We start from the raw sequence: 17,777 nt of genomic DNA on the forward strand, positions 1-17,777 counted from the left end.
CGCTGTTGAGCTGCAGGACCCTCAGAACGTCATCACATTTACACACGAGTGAGCATTAATGTGGTGACCTGTGATGTCTGTACTCACATCCTTACAGTAGAGATACTGCAATATAAAAACACTCAATGACAAGTACAAGTCCTGCTTTCAAAACCTTACAGGTATTATCAGTAAAATGTACTTAAAACATTAAAAGTACTTATTATGAAGATGTTATTATATATTATAATGTTGGATTATGTCATTTTAAAGGTCCCATATTGTAGAGAAGTGAGATTTTCATGTCTTTTATATTATAAAGCAGGTTTAAGTGCTTTATAAATACTGTTAAACTATCAAAACGCTCAACATACAGAGAAATACACACACAGCCCGTATTTAGAAATTGTGTTTGAAACAAGCCGTTAGGATTTCTGTCCTTTTGTGATGTCACAAATCTATATTATTTAGACCATTACACGGTTTTAAACATAAACATATTTTTTTTCCTTTAAGTAACCTTTAATTAAATCAAATGTGCAATAAACAATATATTTTCTGCATTTATTTATTTGCTTAAGGCCTATTTATTTATTATTTATTACTTCATATTTAGTAAAACATAATTATTAATTTTATTTTTATTTAATGAATTAACTCCTTAATTGATGTATTTATTCCTCCCCTATTTCCTCATTAAATTATATCACAATATATTTATTTTACTATTAATTAATCTTATTAAATTTGCATTCATTTTCAAATTATTTTATTTCTATTTTTGTTCTGTATTGATTTGGTCCCTCTTTACATATTTTCCCTATATTTAATTTAGCTACTTAAATAAGCATTAAATTACTATATTTATGCTTTACCCAATATATGAATATCCCTAATTTGTTTCTGTATTATGTCCCATAAATACAAATTATTTACTATATCACATACTACACATTATTATTCCACATTTATTTTCTTCTGTATTTCTTTCTTCATGATAATGAAAGGGGCTTCTCCTTATCATTAAGACATCTAATGAGCACATTTGTTTATTTATTTATGTCCCTTTTAAGAACCCATAATTTAAAAAGTTTAAAACATTTTGGATTTGTTTTTTCAGAAACCAGACACCAAGAATCATTCTTCAGGGAAAAAGCTTTTTCTGTTATAACTTTTCTTCCCTCTTATTTTCTCAGTTTGCCTTTGTGCTTCTCAACATCTGGTGTTAATAATCGTTTACTGAGGTTTGCCATGAAGCCGTCTGCATGTCGTACATTTTGTTCCCGAGTTTCTTCACGCATCCACAGCACTCGTTCTCTCAAGATAAGCAGGAAAAAAACATTATTTCACTAGATCTCGGTTCAACAGACTTTTCTGTGGTTAGTTAGAACAAAACATTTACATCTTTCTCATTAAATCATTACATAATATTCAAAATGTGGAGTTCATTTTAATGTAAATACACTCAGAAGTACAACTCAACTACATTTCAGAGTTTTATGCATTTGTACATCCTCAGATATTGAACTTGCACCTTTGTATTTCCCTTGCAGGTAAACAGCCCTGAAGCAGAGAGACTCCATGTTAAACATCTTAACGAACTATATAAAACATTTTTTCCCCACTCACGCCGCCTCTAAAAGCCAATAAATTCAAGACATCTTCAATTATTAACCAAATCGATTTATTATGCATGAACAAATCCCTTCCTGCCTCTGTCACGCAGACACGCACACACACACACCCAACATTTAAATACATGACGTGGTGGGAATTCGGCATAGCTCACTTTGTTGTTGCACATGCTTTAATAAAATGATAGATATATTTACAGGATAAGCAACGTCTCCGAACAAAATTCGCAAGAACAGCTCCCGGTCCCGCCCTGCAGCACTTTTTGCAACGCTCCTTTTTTTTGTTGTTTTATTGGGGTGGGGAGGTGGTGGTGGGGTGGGGGGGGAATTCACCCACGTTTAAAAAGAACCAAAAAAAAGAAGACAAACCATGGGGGTTTTGGCCAATACGACATAGCATTATACATATCTGGAGTTCATCAACTACATAAATATGGCAGTAACACTGAGTAATTCATACGGTCTATTTACAAAGTTCGTGAAGTGGGGAGATATTACAGTCTGTTCGTGGACGACTGACAGAATGTATGCCTTCGTTAAAGTCTGGGGGGACCGAGTCTAGGGAGAAAAAAAACGACGCCTCCATCCCTCCGCTCGCCTCCTCTGTTAGAACGGTCAGGACTGACACAACAAACAAAATAAGGCACAATTAATACTTGGACCATTTTCAGGGGAATCTACAGACTTGCAGCTGGCTTGTGAGGCATGTAAACAATTGAGTCGATTGATTAGGACTGCCTTTTATCACCTTCCCTTTGTATTCCCGATCAGTGATTCAGTCCGTCTGATGTGATTCAAAACAGGATTCATATGGCAAAGACCTTTAACCCCCCCCCCAAACCCCCATCCAGAAAAAAACCTCCCTCCCTCTATGCTACTCAACAAATACAATCACATGGTGACAAACAAAGAAAACTAGTAGTGCATACACTACAAACACAACAGGAAAATGCGACGCCCCGCCAATTTCCACAGCGCTGGATCTTAGGCCGCGGCGCTGACCTCTCAACAGGGGTGTAGGGGGGGAGGATTATTTTATTCAAACAAAAAAGAAAAGAGATTGATTGATAAGCTGTCCGAAGCTGAAGCAGTTTCCGGTGCGATCATGTGACTTAAACCAAAGATAAAAAGAGATGTTTCCCCGTCCCGATCCACTGATCATCTTCAACCATTTCTCAGCGGCGACCATCGTGACCACGCGTCCCCCCCCACCCCGTGGAGAAATGACTAAAATATTTTGTGGTTTTGTTTCAAATACATCTAATGGCCTCTCTTCTCTCGTTCTCTCCTCCGCCCCCCCAGACATGTTTTCTGCCATTTAAAAAAGCGAAGGTTTTTCAATCGCTTCTTTCTGTTGGTGTTCGTCTTCGCAGGATGGAGAGGGAGGGAGGTCTGGGCGTTGAGTCCTGCCCGTCCAGAACAGCCGCGGCACCGGACAGATTCAGAAAGTTTTGGGGAGTGGGGGGCAGGAGAAAGGAGTGGCAGGTAGATCGATGGGGCAGGAGGAGGAAGAGGAGGAAGAGGAAGAGGACGTCTGGAGGGCTCGGGGGGGGGGCGGTCTGTCGCAGCTGTTTGGGGGCTCCTGGCTTTGGTCGGTGTGATGGAACCGCTCAGTCGTGCTTCAGGTGGTCCTTGATGTCCTCCTCGTCCGTGTACTCCGACGGCTCGTCTCCGGGCTTCAGCAACCTCCCGACGTAATCGTATTTTTCTGGAAGATAGCGATAAAATATTGCGTTAAAAAAGGTGGTGATCGCAAAGTGATGTTAACATCCTGTAAGGGCTGCAACTAGGGCTGGGCATTATATCGAGTTCGTGATAGGAGACTAGATATTGTCTTAGATTTTGGATATCGTAATATGGCATATGGCATATCATTGTAGATTAATCTGTCAATTATTTTCTCGATTAATTGGCTCAAAATTACGTCCTCAAATGTCTTGTTTTGTCCACAACTCAAAGATATTCAGTTTACTGTCATAGAGGAGTAAAGAAACCAGAAAATATTCACATTTAAGAAGCTGCGCTAGAGAGTTTAGACTTTTTTTCCCCCCGTAATCCGAAATTACTATCATGGAAAACAAAGAAAAGCAGGAAATATTCTCATTTAAAAAGGCTGGAAAAAGTGAATTTTAGCTTGAAAAAGTGGAAGAGGATTACTCAATTATCAAAATTGTTGCCAATTTTCTGTCGATTAATCGTTTCAGCTCAACTTACTTGATAGTAAAGTGAATATCTTTGGGTTTTGGACTATTAGTAGGACAAAATGACATTTGAAAACGTTGCCTTTAATTATGAAGAATAGGTTAAAAATAACCATATTCACAGCAACGTTGCAGCCCTAGATTATTCTCATCATCAAGTATTTTCTTGATTAATCAATTCATCTATAAAATTCCACGACAGTAAAACCAGATCTTTGTAAGGAAGACATAAAACAGGACTTTAGATCTAATCGTAGTCTGTTTCTATATTGTCCTTTTTAACGGTTTTACATGGGATATTGTGTCGTTTTGATTCTAGATTTTATTTTCTGGGTATTTATTTCATGTGTTTTAGTAATCAGCATCAGTTCATTAGGAGAACTGTAATTTCCATGTTTTTATGGATGAATGAATTGAACCTCTGAATGTCAGAAATTAGTATAAAATTGCTTAAAACAATTTCAGAGCTGCAACGATTGGTCAATTCATCGACTGACAGAAAATTAATCTGCAACTACTACTCTTCTCAAATGTGGAATTTGCTGCTTTTTCTGGTTTTACTTTATAGTATATTTATCATTTTTTTGGTTTTGGTCTGTTGATCGTAAAACAACCAAAAGATTCATTGAGAAAATAATAAATAAGTTTGTTATTTATTAATTCCTCGGCCAGAAAGTGACACATTCCAATGTCTTTTTTTTGTCCGACAAACAATCCAAATCTTCACATTTTAGAAGCTGGAACCAGCAAATGTTCTCCTCAAACAATGAATCCATTAACAAAACAGTTTCTTATTAATTTTCTGATGACTGACGAATCAAAATGTGCCCTAAATGTAGTGGTGAACATCAGGGAGAACTGTGGCCTCTCAGAGCCGTTAATGCTGTCAGCAACATGCTGAGAGTGATTCACTGACATCTTCTTACATGATTTAATCAGACGCCAACTTCCAAAGCTGCCCAGACCAGCTTTAAACGTCCGAGTGTCCAGAGACTTGTTATTTATGTAAGCAGAGGCCCGACATGTTTCAGTCCAAAATTAGACACCCAGGATTCAAAAAGGACACTTTTAAAACGACAGACTACAATAATATGATCTAAACCGGTGTTACATTTACACTTAAAGTACAGAATAATCCACAGATGTAACATACGGACATATACAAGTATCAGAATAGAAGTCTTTTGTTTCCTTCCAGTTTCCTGTTTTAACTGTTTCCCAGCAGATGTGGTGGCAGAAGGTATTTTTAGTTTGGGTTAATTGCATGTTTGTCTCAAGTTCACTCCAAACTTTGGTTCGACGGCACATTTCAGAAATAACCTTTTTTTCTAAAGAGCTCAAACAGTCTAACCACCTTGCACCGATACTCACTAAGTTTGTAAACTTTTACCAGAGTTTTTTTATAAAATGTGTGAAGAGGTTCGTCACCGCAGCTGTTTTTATTTTGACTTTAAATCTATAACAGTGTGGTAAAACAGGATTTGATTCTATGATCTTGATGATTGAATGATTATTGTCTGTAGTTATCATCGTTTATCATCTTGGCTTTTTTGTTCTACCTACATATCTGTTGTCATTTTGCGACTCTTTTCTGTTAGTTTTAACCTGTTAGAATAATATTACTCTGACGTTTTACAGTGTATATTTCTATTTTGTGCAAATAAACAAACAAACAATATGCATTACGGTATAAAACAGCCTTTTCATAGTACAGGTGAATGAATGCACAGTGAATCTGTAACCGTACGCCAAATTCACACCAGGCTGCGGCGAAGTGCGGCTCGCCTCTATAATAATAAGGTCTTAATGCAAATAGTTGTACATATTTCATATCTTTTATATTCTCATTTTCTTATTTTTAATTTTAGTAGTTATATTTCTTTACATATATCTCTCCCATCTCATCTTCAACCGCTTATCCGGGGTCGGGTCCTGCAGGGGACCCCGATCTTCCCTTTGCCGGGCCACATTAACCAGCTCTGACTGGGGGATCCCGAGGCGTTCCCAGGCCAGTGTGGAGATATAATCTCTCCACCTAGTCCTGGGTCTTCCCCGTGGCCTCCTCCCAGCTGGTCATGCCTGGATGGCAGGGGGCATCCTTAACAGATGCCCGAACCACTTCAGCTGGCTCCTTTCAACGCAAAGGAGTAGCGGCTCTACTCCGAGTCCCTCACGGATGACTGAGCTTCTAACCGTTTACATATATTTTGTTTAAATTGTAGCATTATGCACATCATTTACATGTTACATACTCCGTTATTTAAATTGTTTTACATTTGATACATCTGATATTTATACAAGAGCAACTGTAATGCCACAATTTCCCCGTTGTGGATCAATAAAGTATTTCTGATTCTGATTACATTTTTCTGCGGCAAGGCAGGAGGCGTGTTCATGTATTTCAGGTGGGAAGAAATACACACTGGCCACACTTTAAGCTTAAAGTTAAACTTTTAGTTTGGCCGCATCAAAACGGCAGCAGCCTGCTGAGTTTGGGAGCGGCCGCCGCAGCTTTTCGTAGATATTGTATGGCAGCTCGTCGCAGGCCGCACTTTGCTGCTTCTCTGGTTTGAATTTGGCGTTTCAATCTTTTTTCTCTACAAGCAGTTGAAGATGTATTTCTGAATATAAAGTAAAACAAAAAAAATATATATTTGAAAACAATGAAAACTGAAGGACAGTGTGTGAATCTGTTCAACAGCCACATTACAAATTTATGTAGCAGCTTTAAATTGTCCTAATTAAACTCAGCAGAAGTTTAAAAGCACAAAAGAAATGAAGAAAAACCTGATGTTTGGATCCTCAGTTTGACCCGACTAGATATGCAGAGGCCCGTCAGGACAGGCGATAAACTCTGTGGATGCATCTCTGAAATCTGAGCCAAATCGATATCTGAGGAGCATTTTTTTTTCTCTGGTAGAAACTTCAGGAAACAAACCTACCCATGAACTGCATCTCCCACTCCCTCACGCTCTCCATCTGTACAGCATTGAGGTCTGACAAATCGTCGTACTCGTCCCTCAGGGCGTCTTTCTCCAGGCAGAAGGTGGCCAGGCCTCTCGAGGCATCCCGGCCCGCGAAAATGCCATAAGGACCATCTGAAGAAAAAAAAGAAAACACAACAATCAGGATGAATAAGAGATTAATTAAATCGCATCCACTCCCACAGGTTAACCATCATGTGGGTGTCTGTGTCATCGCTTTCAAAGGTGTCCGTTTCTATCCGTCCAGACTTAAACGCAACCCCAGAGTTTTGAAACTAAAACGGGGTCAGCAGCGTTTCCAAACGTTTCTGTTTTAGTGGCTTGAAAACGCCGGAGTGGTGTGGTATAAAGGCATAAACTAGCAAAAGTTATGCGTTTTAAAACAAAAACATAATAGTGTGGATATAGCCTGAGACTCTTACTTTTAATCCAATCTTGCCAAGTCAGTTTCTGTCCTGGTTTGCTCTGACTGTCTATATTTTTAAGCTTTGACACAGTTTCAAACAGAGTAAATAAAAGTGGTAAAAACTGTGCAAATAAACAGTTTCAGTCCAGCAACAAGTTCACCCCCGGTGACCGACTCAGACGACGTCATGTGACTGCTGATGCTGCTTCACATTAACAGACTTCAGGACTGCCAATAAGGAAACCACTTGAATGCAGATACACCCACGAGTTCACAAGAGGACTGCAGACATGCTTTTCTTTTTCAGTTTGACAAAGCAGAACTTCTGGTTCAGTCGGATGTTATTAGAGCTAAACGATGTATTAATACGGACTAGAGCTTGGTACCAATCCTGTCATACTAGCTTGTCAGGAAGGAGGTTAAATAACACTCCAAACTTACACTAAATTTTGGCGATTTGGAGGCAAGTCAAAGTCAAGTCAGCACACTGACAGTTTGCAATGTTATGATTGTTTTATGCTAAATGCAGTACCTGTGAGGGTTTCTGGACAATATCTGTCATTGTTTTGTGTTGTTAATTGATTTCTAATAATAAATATATATATATAGATTTGCATAAAGCAGCACATTTATCCACTCCCATGTTGATAAGAGTATTAAATACTTGACAAATCTCTGTTTAAGGTACACTTTGAACGATTGACAGCTCTAATACGGACATGATTTTGTACAAAAATTTGCATCAAAATAAGACTGGTCCTTTCATTTTGACGTTATGCTACATTCCTGCCAATTAACAAATCTGTGCATCAAAATAAGACTTAAAATAAGGTGCTTTTTCACCTGTGTGTTTTTGTTTGCAAAACAAGTAATATACAATATATTACTCTTCTACTCTGGACTGCAGCCGCAACAAAAGTTTTTCACAGGCTGCCGCTGTAGGGTGCACGCTCAGCGACATGACAGCTCCCTAAAAGTGAAGCCAAAACATCTGGATCGCCCCCTGGTGGCTGGCTGTTAGTTTAGGAAGCGCTTGATTTATGCAGCACAGTTTTCTATGAGCGGAGCAAAGCGCGTATTTTAAAACGTCAATATTGCAGTGGATCATGTTGATTTAATTGTGGGAAGCCAAAATCTTGATTGCGATTAATATTTGATTAATTGTGCAGCCCTACTTCTACCTGCTAACTAATGAAATCAATTACTACTTGATCGATAAGCCTGGCCAATACTAAACCTTTGATGCCGATACCATTATCAACATTTGTGAACAATATATTGGCCAATATAACTTTTTTTTACATAAATACATAAGATTAAAAATATATCAGCTAATATCAGCTGACATATCGACACAATTACTTTATGAATTAAATGTCTTCTCAGGTCATTATGCTTCAGCTAAAACATCCTCACATTATCAGCAGGGAGGAACTCATGTGATACGCCGGATTAAACGCCAGCTTCTACATCAATGTCATTATAAAAATACAGCTTTCTCGCTTGTCAGTTACATTTATTTTGTCGCTGCTCATCTGTATACGCTTGCAATTAGTATACAGATTTTAAATTTGGGGAAAAGAGAGTTCTGGTATCAGGAGAGTTGAATCTGTATCGGGGGACAGAAAGTTTTATACTGAAGCATTCACAGTTTTGATATTTGTTGTCAAATGATTGTTTAAGTTAAAATGTCTATGATTTTACAATGTTGTATTAAAAGAGGATATCACATAGGACACTGTGTTAAAGGGTGTGTTATACTCGGTTATCTGATTAATATGTAATCCCCAAAAGGCAGTTGTGATATTCAGCCTCTATAATACATTTCTAAATAAAACTCCTCGTGCCTCCGCTGACGTTCTTCTGGAGGACAACGAAAGGTTTAAAAACACACAGAAAACATCATCTGACCAGCATGTGAAACCCTGCAGGCCTTCAGGTTTTCTGCCTTTAATTGTGCAACAGAAAAAAAACAAAAAACTTCCAACTAAAAAACACCGACCGTGAAGCAAAGATGCCTTATCACCTCAGAGATTAGATGTGCTTCTACCTTGCATAACTAACTACAAGAACGAGCATTTCACAGATGAAACTTCAGGCTTGAGTAACGCTACTACAGCAACGCACTGCTATCCTTATTTAGCTTTTTATTATTAGAACAAAAGAAGAAATTACTGAATCAGGTTTGTGCCTGAATAATTTATGAAGTGTGTCAGCTGTAAATGACAGCTCCAGCTGGGCTCTCCTCTAACCTGACTATTTCATATTTTCACTTTTTATTAATCTTTGAGTGTCAAAAATAAAGATAAACAGAGAAGTAACGCAGATTTAAGTCGGTTATGAACATAAAATATCCAACATGTTCTTGGTTCAGCTCCTGAAAAGTGAAAGGTTTTTAGAAAGTGAAAGTTTGCCTCGGGTCATGGTTGGCTTTTGGCTCTCAGAGAAGATAAGCAGCTGTAACGTGCATTTATCATTGTTTTTGACAGTTTACACACACAAATGTTAATCAAAAGTGAAACTATTAAATAGTCAGTTGGCCTTGCGCTGCTGGTTAGAGGAGAGGGTTAGCTGTATCTGTCATTTACAGCTGACACACTAAGATTTCTATAGTCGATTAGTCATTTTTATGCTTTTTTTCATGCTGAATGACTTATTTCCAAGAGCACATCTCTGGTAAACACCAGATTTAACGTGGTGCTTTTGTGTGATCTTCGTGGAGAAACTCAGTTTTACAGATCTGTCGATTAAATCAACTATTTCATTAGTCGAGAAAATTGTATTTGAGTTTTAGTCGACTAAGAATTTCTTTGGTTGAGGACAGCCCTAGTCAGTTAAAGTAATTCATGACTTGTTTGATAGTCAATTTAAGTCTGTTATGAACATAAAATATCTAACATGTTCTTGGTTCAGCTCCTGAAAAGTGGAAAGTTTCTAGAAAGTGAAAGTTTGCTTTTGGGTATGGTTGGCGTTTGGCTCTCACACAAGATAAACAGCTGCAACATTTATCTTTATTTTTGACAGTTTATACATGCAAAGATTAATAAAAAGTGAAATATGAAATAGTCAGTTGTGAGCCCTGTTCTACTGGTTAGAGAGTCCAACTGGAGCTTTCATTTACGGCTGACACTAAGATTTCTTTAGTTGATTAGTCCTTTTTTGTGCTTTTTTCATGCTGAACGACTTATTTCCAAGAAACTTATGAGCACATCTCTGGTAAACACAAGATTTAAAGTGGTGCTTTTGTGTGATTCTTTGTGGAGAAACTGTCAATTAAATCAACTTATCGATTAGTCTAGGAAATCGTATTCGAGTGTTAGTCGACTAAGAATTTGACTTGTTTGGTAGTCGATTAAAGTCGGTTATGTACACCAAAATATCAAACATTTTCTTGGTTCTAGAAAGTGAAAGTTTGCCTTCGGGTATGGTAATCATTTGTTGTTATTTTTGACAGTTTATACATCCAAAAATGAATCGAAAGTTCTTTGTGGAGTTTTACAACACGTGTTTTCACCTGATCAAACAGTTGATTTAATCGACAGATCTGTAAAACTGAGTTTCTCCACAAAGAATCACACAAAAGCACCACTTTAAATCTGCTGTTTACCAGAGATGTGCTCAGAAGTTTCTTGGAAATAAAGCATAAAAAAATGACTCATCGACTGAAGAAATCTTAGTCGACTGAGACCAAAACAACAAAGAAGGGCAGCCCTACAACTTGGATTGAGCAACTAGTTGCCCTAGTATGAAGTCCACTGTGATAAACTAGACAAATTAAAATATGGCCCAGTCAACTCCAGAGCGTCTCTACTGTAAAACTGAGTCATAACTTGGTGAGCTGGATAGATTCAGGCCTACTTGGCTACGTGGTGCTGCTGGTGTCGAGTAGCAGGCGTGACATACAACACTGTTGGGAATGCTGTTTGAATAATTATAGTTTATTACATAGTTGGGTGAGTCTGCCAGCTCAGAGGAAATGCTGCTTAACTGGTTTGCTTGCTTTGCATACATATAAACTTAATGATGACTGAAGCATGCTTTGTGGAAGTAGTATTCATATCAGCTGACAAACTCTGAGTTATAATGAACTTTTACAGCAAAACAAGTCTGCATAACTAGCCTCTACATCAGTAAATATAGCAAGATTACTAATCTTTTAAGGTTAAAACAGTGGTGCAAACTCCCTAATATTCATACATGATGAGCCCCATCAGTGTAAACAAGCGGTGGCTCGACACCCAGACAGCCTTGCTTTGCAGAAATATAAACTTAATGGGGACTGAAGCATGCTTTGTGAAAGTAGTATTCATATCTGTTGAGAAACTCTCGAGTTATAATGAACTTTCACAGCAAAACAAATCTGCATTTTCTGCACAACTAGCCTCTACATAAGTAAATATAGCAAGATTATTATTCTTTTAAGGTTAAAACATGGGTGCAAACTCCCTAATATTCATGCATGATGAGTCCCATCAGTGTAAACAAAGACAGACAGACAGTGTGTCTGTGTGCACATCAACAAGCCAACAGGCTAGATGTTAAAATGCTAACCTCCAGCCTTTAACTCAACTTTAACTACAAAAGCTACACATGTTTAATGTTCATAAATATGAAGTTTACATGTGTTCATCATAACAGCCACGACCCTCCAGAACAGCAATGTTAGTGAGCTAAACAGCAAGCATCCCCACTCAATAACACAGAAATACATCTTATACTGTATGTAATGTATGTTATATACTGTATATGTTATATACTGTATATGTTCTCACACAGAAATATATATTATACTGTATATACTGTATATGTTCTTAATGTATATATTCTTAATATGCCCTTGTAGAAAGTATTTCCTTTTATACTTGTAATATAACAAAGTATTTGTAATTGTAATATAACTTAAAGTATTTCCTTTTATAATTGTAATATAACTTAAAGTATTTGTAATTGTAATATAACTAATTGTAATATAACTTAAAGTATTTCCTTTTATAATTGTAATATAACTTAAAGTATTTGTAATTGTAATATAACTAATTGTAATAAAACTAAAAGTATTTCCTTTTATAATTGTAATATAACTTATAGTACTTATAGTTGTAATATAACTAATTACTTTAATGGAGCTTCCAGTAGAAAGCCTTTCACACCTGTGTGTTTGTACCTGTAGAACCAGTGTGACAACAAACATCTTCAATCTTGAAGACAAAGCCAAAAGAGCTAAGCTAAGCTAAGGCTAAGCTAAGCTAAGCTAAAGCTAAGCTAAGCTAAGCTAACCTGAACTAAACTAAACTAAAGCTAAGCTAAGCTAAGCTAAGCTAACCACAACCGTTTGCGCCCAAATGTTGTGCCCGGTTCTCCCTCTCCTCCAGCGGCTTCCTCATGTCCCCCTCCGGCCTGTCAGTTGGAGTGTCCTCTCCCCGGCGTCTCACTCACCTTTCCCGTAAAACTTTCTCCCGCTGGTCACGTCGAAAACTTTCATGTTGACGGCCATGAGGATGCGCGGGTTGCTGAGCCCGTCGTACTCCCGCAGCTGCTCCAGGCCGAAGTCCCGTCTCCTCATCTTGGGCAGCGCCGAGGCCTCGTCCTGGTGGGCCGCAGCGGAGACGAGCTTTCTGCCCCAGCGCCGGTACAGCAACACACACACCGCCACCACCACGGCCAGGAGGGCGAGGTTCAGCAACATCGCTCCGAGGCCGAGTCCGTCCGACGGCTCGTCCGCTGCTCCCTGCTGCCCGCCGGTACCGGAGCTTCCAGAGCCGCCGCTGGTGTCAACTGGTCCGCTCGAACTGTCTCCATCGTCCGCCGCCATACTGCTGCTCGGTTAGCAACTACCCGCCCCTGGACAGATGCTGCGTTCACGTCCTGTCGGGGAATACAGGAACCACTAGTTGAGTTAGTTGAGTTAGTTGACTAGGAGGTTACATTGTGTTCCTTGGTGCAAACTAAAAAGCTGCTGGTCTATATAGAGCTGCAGCTAACGATTAGTCACTATCGATTATTCGACTGACTGTTTCTTCTTTCGATTAAGCAAATAAAAACACTTTTACATGTCACCAAGAGTCCAAAATCCAAAGATATTCTCAGTATTATTCATTTATTTTTTTATTTTATTTATTTATTTTTTATTTGAAAACTAACATTTGCTTCATTTATTTATTAATTTGATGTATTTATTTATTTCAAAACTAACTTGCTTCATTTAAGGTATTTTTTATTTATTTATTTCAAAGCTAACATTTGTTTCATTTATTAATTTATGTATTTATTAATTTATTTCAAAACTAACTTGCTTCATTTAAGGTATTTTTATTTTATTTATTCATTTATTTATTTCCAAACTAATATTTGCTTCGTTCACGTCCTGTCGGGAATAAGCGGAACCAATAGTTGAGCTAAGCGGTTATATTATGTTCTTTTGGTGCAAAGTAAAAATCATGTCCCGTCTTTTATAGAGCTGCAACTAACGATTACTTTCACTATCGATTATTCGACTGACATTCGATTAAGCCAGGGGTCAGCAACCTTTACTATCAGAAGAGCCATTTTAGTAAAAAAATAAAAAAGAATCTGTCTGGAGCCGCAAAACATGTGAGCATTGTGATGAAGGTAACACAGTTTATAGTCTAAGTATATAGTATGTAAGTCTAATGCAGTGAGGGCCAAAGAGACAATGTACTACGGAGTATTAGGACCACATTGAGGGAAAAACATCAGAGATTCGCAATATTACAAGAATAAAGTCGCAATTTAATGAGAAAAAAGTAATAATTTACAAAAATTTAAGTAATAACTTAATGAGAAAAAAAATTGTAATATTACGAGAATAAAGTCATAACTTTACGTGAAAAAAAAGTTGTAATATTACGAGAATAAAATCATAATTTAACAAGAAAAAAGTCGTAATTCACGAGAATAAAGTCATAACTTTACGAGAAAAAAAGTCGTAATATTACGAGAATAAAGTCATAACTTAACAAAAAAAAGTTATAATTTATGAGAATAAAGTCATAACTTTACAAGAAAAAAAGTCGGAATATTACGAGAATAAAATCATAATTTAACAAGAAAAAAGTCGTAATTCACGAGAATAAAGTCATAACTTTACGAGAAAAAAAGTCATAATATTACGAGAATAAAGTCATAACTTAACGAGAGAAAAAAAGTCCTAATATTACGAGAATAAAGTCATAATTTAATAAAAAAAAGTTGTAATTTATGAGAATAAAGTCATAACTTTACGAGAAAAAAAGCTGTAATATTACAAGAATAAAGTCATAATTTAACAAGAAAAGCGCTATAATTTATGAGAATAAAGTCATAACTTTACGAGAAAAAAAGTCGGAATATTACGAGAATAAAATCATAACTTAACAAGAAAAAAGTCGTATTTTACGAGAATAAAGTCATAACTTTAAGAGAAAAAATGTTTTAATATTACGAGTATAAAGTCATAACTTTAGTGATAACAAAATGCTCATCACTAGTTCTCAGGATTCAAAGTGACATTTTACATGTCACCAAGAGTCCAAAATTCAAAGATATTAACTCACCATCTATTTATTTATTTATTTATTTAAAAACTAACATTTGCTTAATTTCAGGTATTTTTATTTTATTTTATTTATTTATTTATTTATGTATTTATTTTTGGAGACTCTTCTCTATGTGTGGATGCACACAAAAAACGTAGATGTTGAGTGAATATCTTTGGATTTTGGACTCTTGGTGACATGTAAAATGTAACTTTGTCTCCTGAGAACTAGTGATGAACAAACCTAATTTGTCCCTTCAGTTTGCTCTTCAATTACAAAAGAAAACAAAAATAAGAAACAGGAATTTAATATGATATTTTACTAAAGATAGGGGACTTATAATCAAAATCAAAGCTACAGACATCTTGACTTTTAGCCTCTGGTATGGATCAAGTTTTAAAAACTCTGGGTCCTCCATTTCCCATAATGCAACTCGATAGCTTCTTTTTCTTAAACCTTCCTTGTTTGTTAATTTGTCCTCATTTTTAAAACTCCACTTCTTCAGTTTGCCCTTTATTTAAAAAGAAAACAAAAGGTCAATAATAACAATGAAGCAAATCAATGTCAGCATTAATTAAATTTTTTTGCATTTGTAGTTTCATTGATTATGTATCAGATTGGCCAATCTGATAAAAAAGTTTAATTATTTTATTGCATCATTTTAGCATTTTAGTGAAATCACTGATAAATGTTTGTTATGACATAAAACAGTTTTAAAGTTCCATAAAGAGACAAAGAAAATGAAAATGGACAGACGTGACAATACGTGACGCAAACCGTTTACTAAATTTATCTTACTTTTATTGCTATTTTATTTTGCTTTTACACAGCAGCACATGGCAGTCCCATTTACAGCCACTTCTCCCTTTAGAGTTGAGGTTTACGAGAGACACCTGAAGGCATCAAAACACACGCCTACCAACTGTCTAAACTTGAGTCTGGAGCGTTGAGGCTTTTTGTCCCTCCATCGGGACCCGTAGTGTCACAAATAGACACCAACTGGTAATAAAACTAAAATAACCCAGTCATATAAATATTTTATTTAAAAAAAACTTCTTTAAATATTTACTGAAGGGTTATATCTGTTTCTTAAAGGTTTGAAATTATGATCATGTGAGCAAAATGAGGCAATAAATGCTGTTTTCTTCACAAAAGTTTTACTTAATGTTCATATCTTTGGTTTTTAGCTCACACTTTTATTTCCTCAGTGTTGCCCTTTTGATTCAGCTTTTATCTGAATGCTATTTGCACACTCTTTCCTCCAAGCTGTTTACTCTGTTGGAGGTGATAACTGGTGAAAAGCACTCACTGGAGATAAATCTTACTTCCGATTTACAGTCGATTGAGATCATCAGACAGTTTTTTATTATTTACAGTTGATGAATTTCACCCTCAAGCGTCATTGGGAACAAAGAACCTGCTCATCAGGCTCGATGACTCGCCCTCAGCAACACCAGAAAAATGTGCAGAGTAGTAAGAGAACAGATCACACAGACAAGTTCATACAATCAACTGTTATTTTATATTTTTTTGCATTTTACAATTCAAGACTGTGGCATTAACATGCATTGCTTTATCCTAAAACACACTCAAAACCACACTACCAATAAAATCAATTCTTAAAATCAAAAAAAAAAAAAGAATAATTGAATAGCAAATGATTTTTTATAGTATTTACATTTTTTTTTTTTTAAATTCAACTCTAAAAACCTCCTAAGTCCATCCAATGAAGTAAAGGAAAGTTAATGATTTAAGTGCTCTAGAGCACAAAGCCTCAAACATAATATGAAGTAAGCTAAAAATATACTGTAGTTTTATGATGCTAGCTTCACACCCATAATTCCAGCAGAAACATTTCCTTTTTTTTTTTTTATATATATTTATATAATATTCAACAGCAAAAGCCATTAAAAACTGCAATGATTACCTAAGACTATTCCATCAAATCAAAGTAAAAATAAAAACAAGAATAAAACAATAAATTATACTACCTCTGGGTGTAAAACGGGACTTAAAAGTAAAGCTTCCCACATAAATTTTTCATTATGTTCTGCAGGTTTTAATTAAAAAACCAGCTGTGATAAGTTTATCTGTTAATGAGCAGCAGCCTCAGGGTCACTCCTTCACAAATTTATGACTGCATGATTGATTGTCATGGTAAAAAAAAAAGATTTATGTCTCAAGAAAAGAGAAAAACCTGTAAGTGGTGTCAGTTTTTAAAAATGTTCGAACCCCAAATAATCAACTGGGAAGACTTTAAGAAGTGAAATTTGGACTGTTTTAGTCTCCGATCGATCGCCGTCACGTCTTCCTGCTGAATCAGATTAAGGCACACGAGACTATCCGTCTCTCATGTTGGCAAACTAAAATCACAGTTGAACAGGCCGGGAGCTCCGTACAGACCGGGAGCTCTTTACAGATTGAGATCAACAAAAAAACGTGCTGAAGAGTTTTTTGGCATCCGAGAGAATAAAAAGGCAAAATGCAGGGAATGCATTTTTTTTTGTTTTGTTTTGTAAACGTTATGAGCTGTCAGGCGCACAGATTCAAGCTCACTGCCTACGCTTGCTTGCTTTAAAATGAAATGCACAGATAAAAACAATCAAATTAAGTCAACCACGCTCAGTCTCTCTCTCTGTTTTGCCCGCTGATCTCAGAGCTGCTGCAGCCGCCGCCTCGCTCTGCATCTCTTCTATCCAAACCCACACCTACAGGAGGGAGCTTCATTTATGTGGGGCGGCACTTTCCTTCTTGGCGGCTCCGTGTTCGGCCTTCTTCCCCTGGGTGGTGGCGGCTGTTTTTTTCTGGGCGCTGTCTTTGGGTGTGTTCTGTGTGGCGGCGGCGGCGGTGGAGGTGGAGGCGGTGGAGGATTTGGAGGCCTGCGTGGGCTTTGAGGTAGTGTTGGAAGGATGTCGCCGACGCCTCCCTTCATCCCCGGCCGAGGATGAGTGGCGTCTCCTCCTGCCTCCTTCCTCTCCCATCGGGGGCTGCGGACACAAAAGTCAGAGATCGTTACATGAAGACAGGCCGATGATAAA

The 17,777-nt window shown here is 37.1% G+C and overlaps 2 protein-coding genes across 6 annotated transcripts in view; both read right to left on the reverse strand.

Moving 5' to 3' along the window:
- Positions 1-1,641: 1,641 nt before the first annotated feature.
- On the reverse strand, positions 1,642-13,084 carry pgrmc2 (progesterone receptor membrane component 2). The gene is made up of 3 exons (XM_037747073.1): positions 12,641-13,084; positions 6,757-6,912; positions 1,642-3,321 (listed from the first exon to the last, which is right to left on the reverse strand). The coding sequence occupies exons 1-3, from the start codon at positions 13,014-13,016 to the stop codon at positions 3,224-3,226; spliced, it is 630 nt and encodes a 209-aa protein (XP_037603001.1). The 5' UTR covers positions 13,017-13,084; the 3' UTR covers positions 1,642-3,223.
- A 3,158-nt stretch (positions 13,085-16,242) lies between these two features.
- Positions 16,243-17,777, reverse strand: part of larp1b (La ribonucleoprotein 1B) — a 31,469-nt gene continuing 29,934 nt past the window's right edge. For all 5 annotated transcript variants that reach the window (XM_037746966.1, XM_037746965.1, XM_037746964.1 and 2 more), the window contains one exon: positions 16,243-17,726. In XM_037746966.1, coding sequence (XP_037602894.1) covers positions 17,463-17,726 — 264 coding nt within the window. In that variant the 3' untranslated portion in view covers positions 16,243-17,462. The remainder of the gene's footprint in view (positions 17,727-17,777) is intronic.

The sequence above is a fragment of the Sebastes umbrosus genome, chromosome 16 (assembly GCF_015220745.1).
Source record: "Sebastes umbrosus isolate fSebUmb1 chromosome 16, fSebUmb1.pri, whole genome shotgun sequence".
In the NCBI taxonomy this organism is placed as follows: domain Eukaryota; kingdom Metazoa; phylum Chordata; class Actinopteri; order Perciformes; family Sebastidae; genus Sebastes; species Sebastes umbrosus.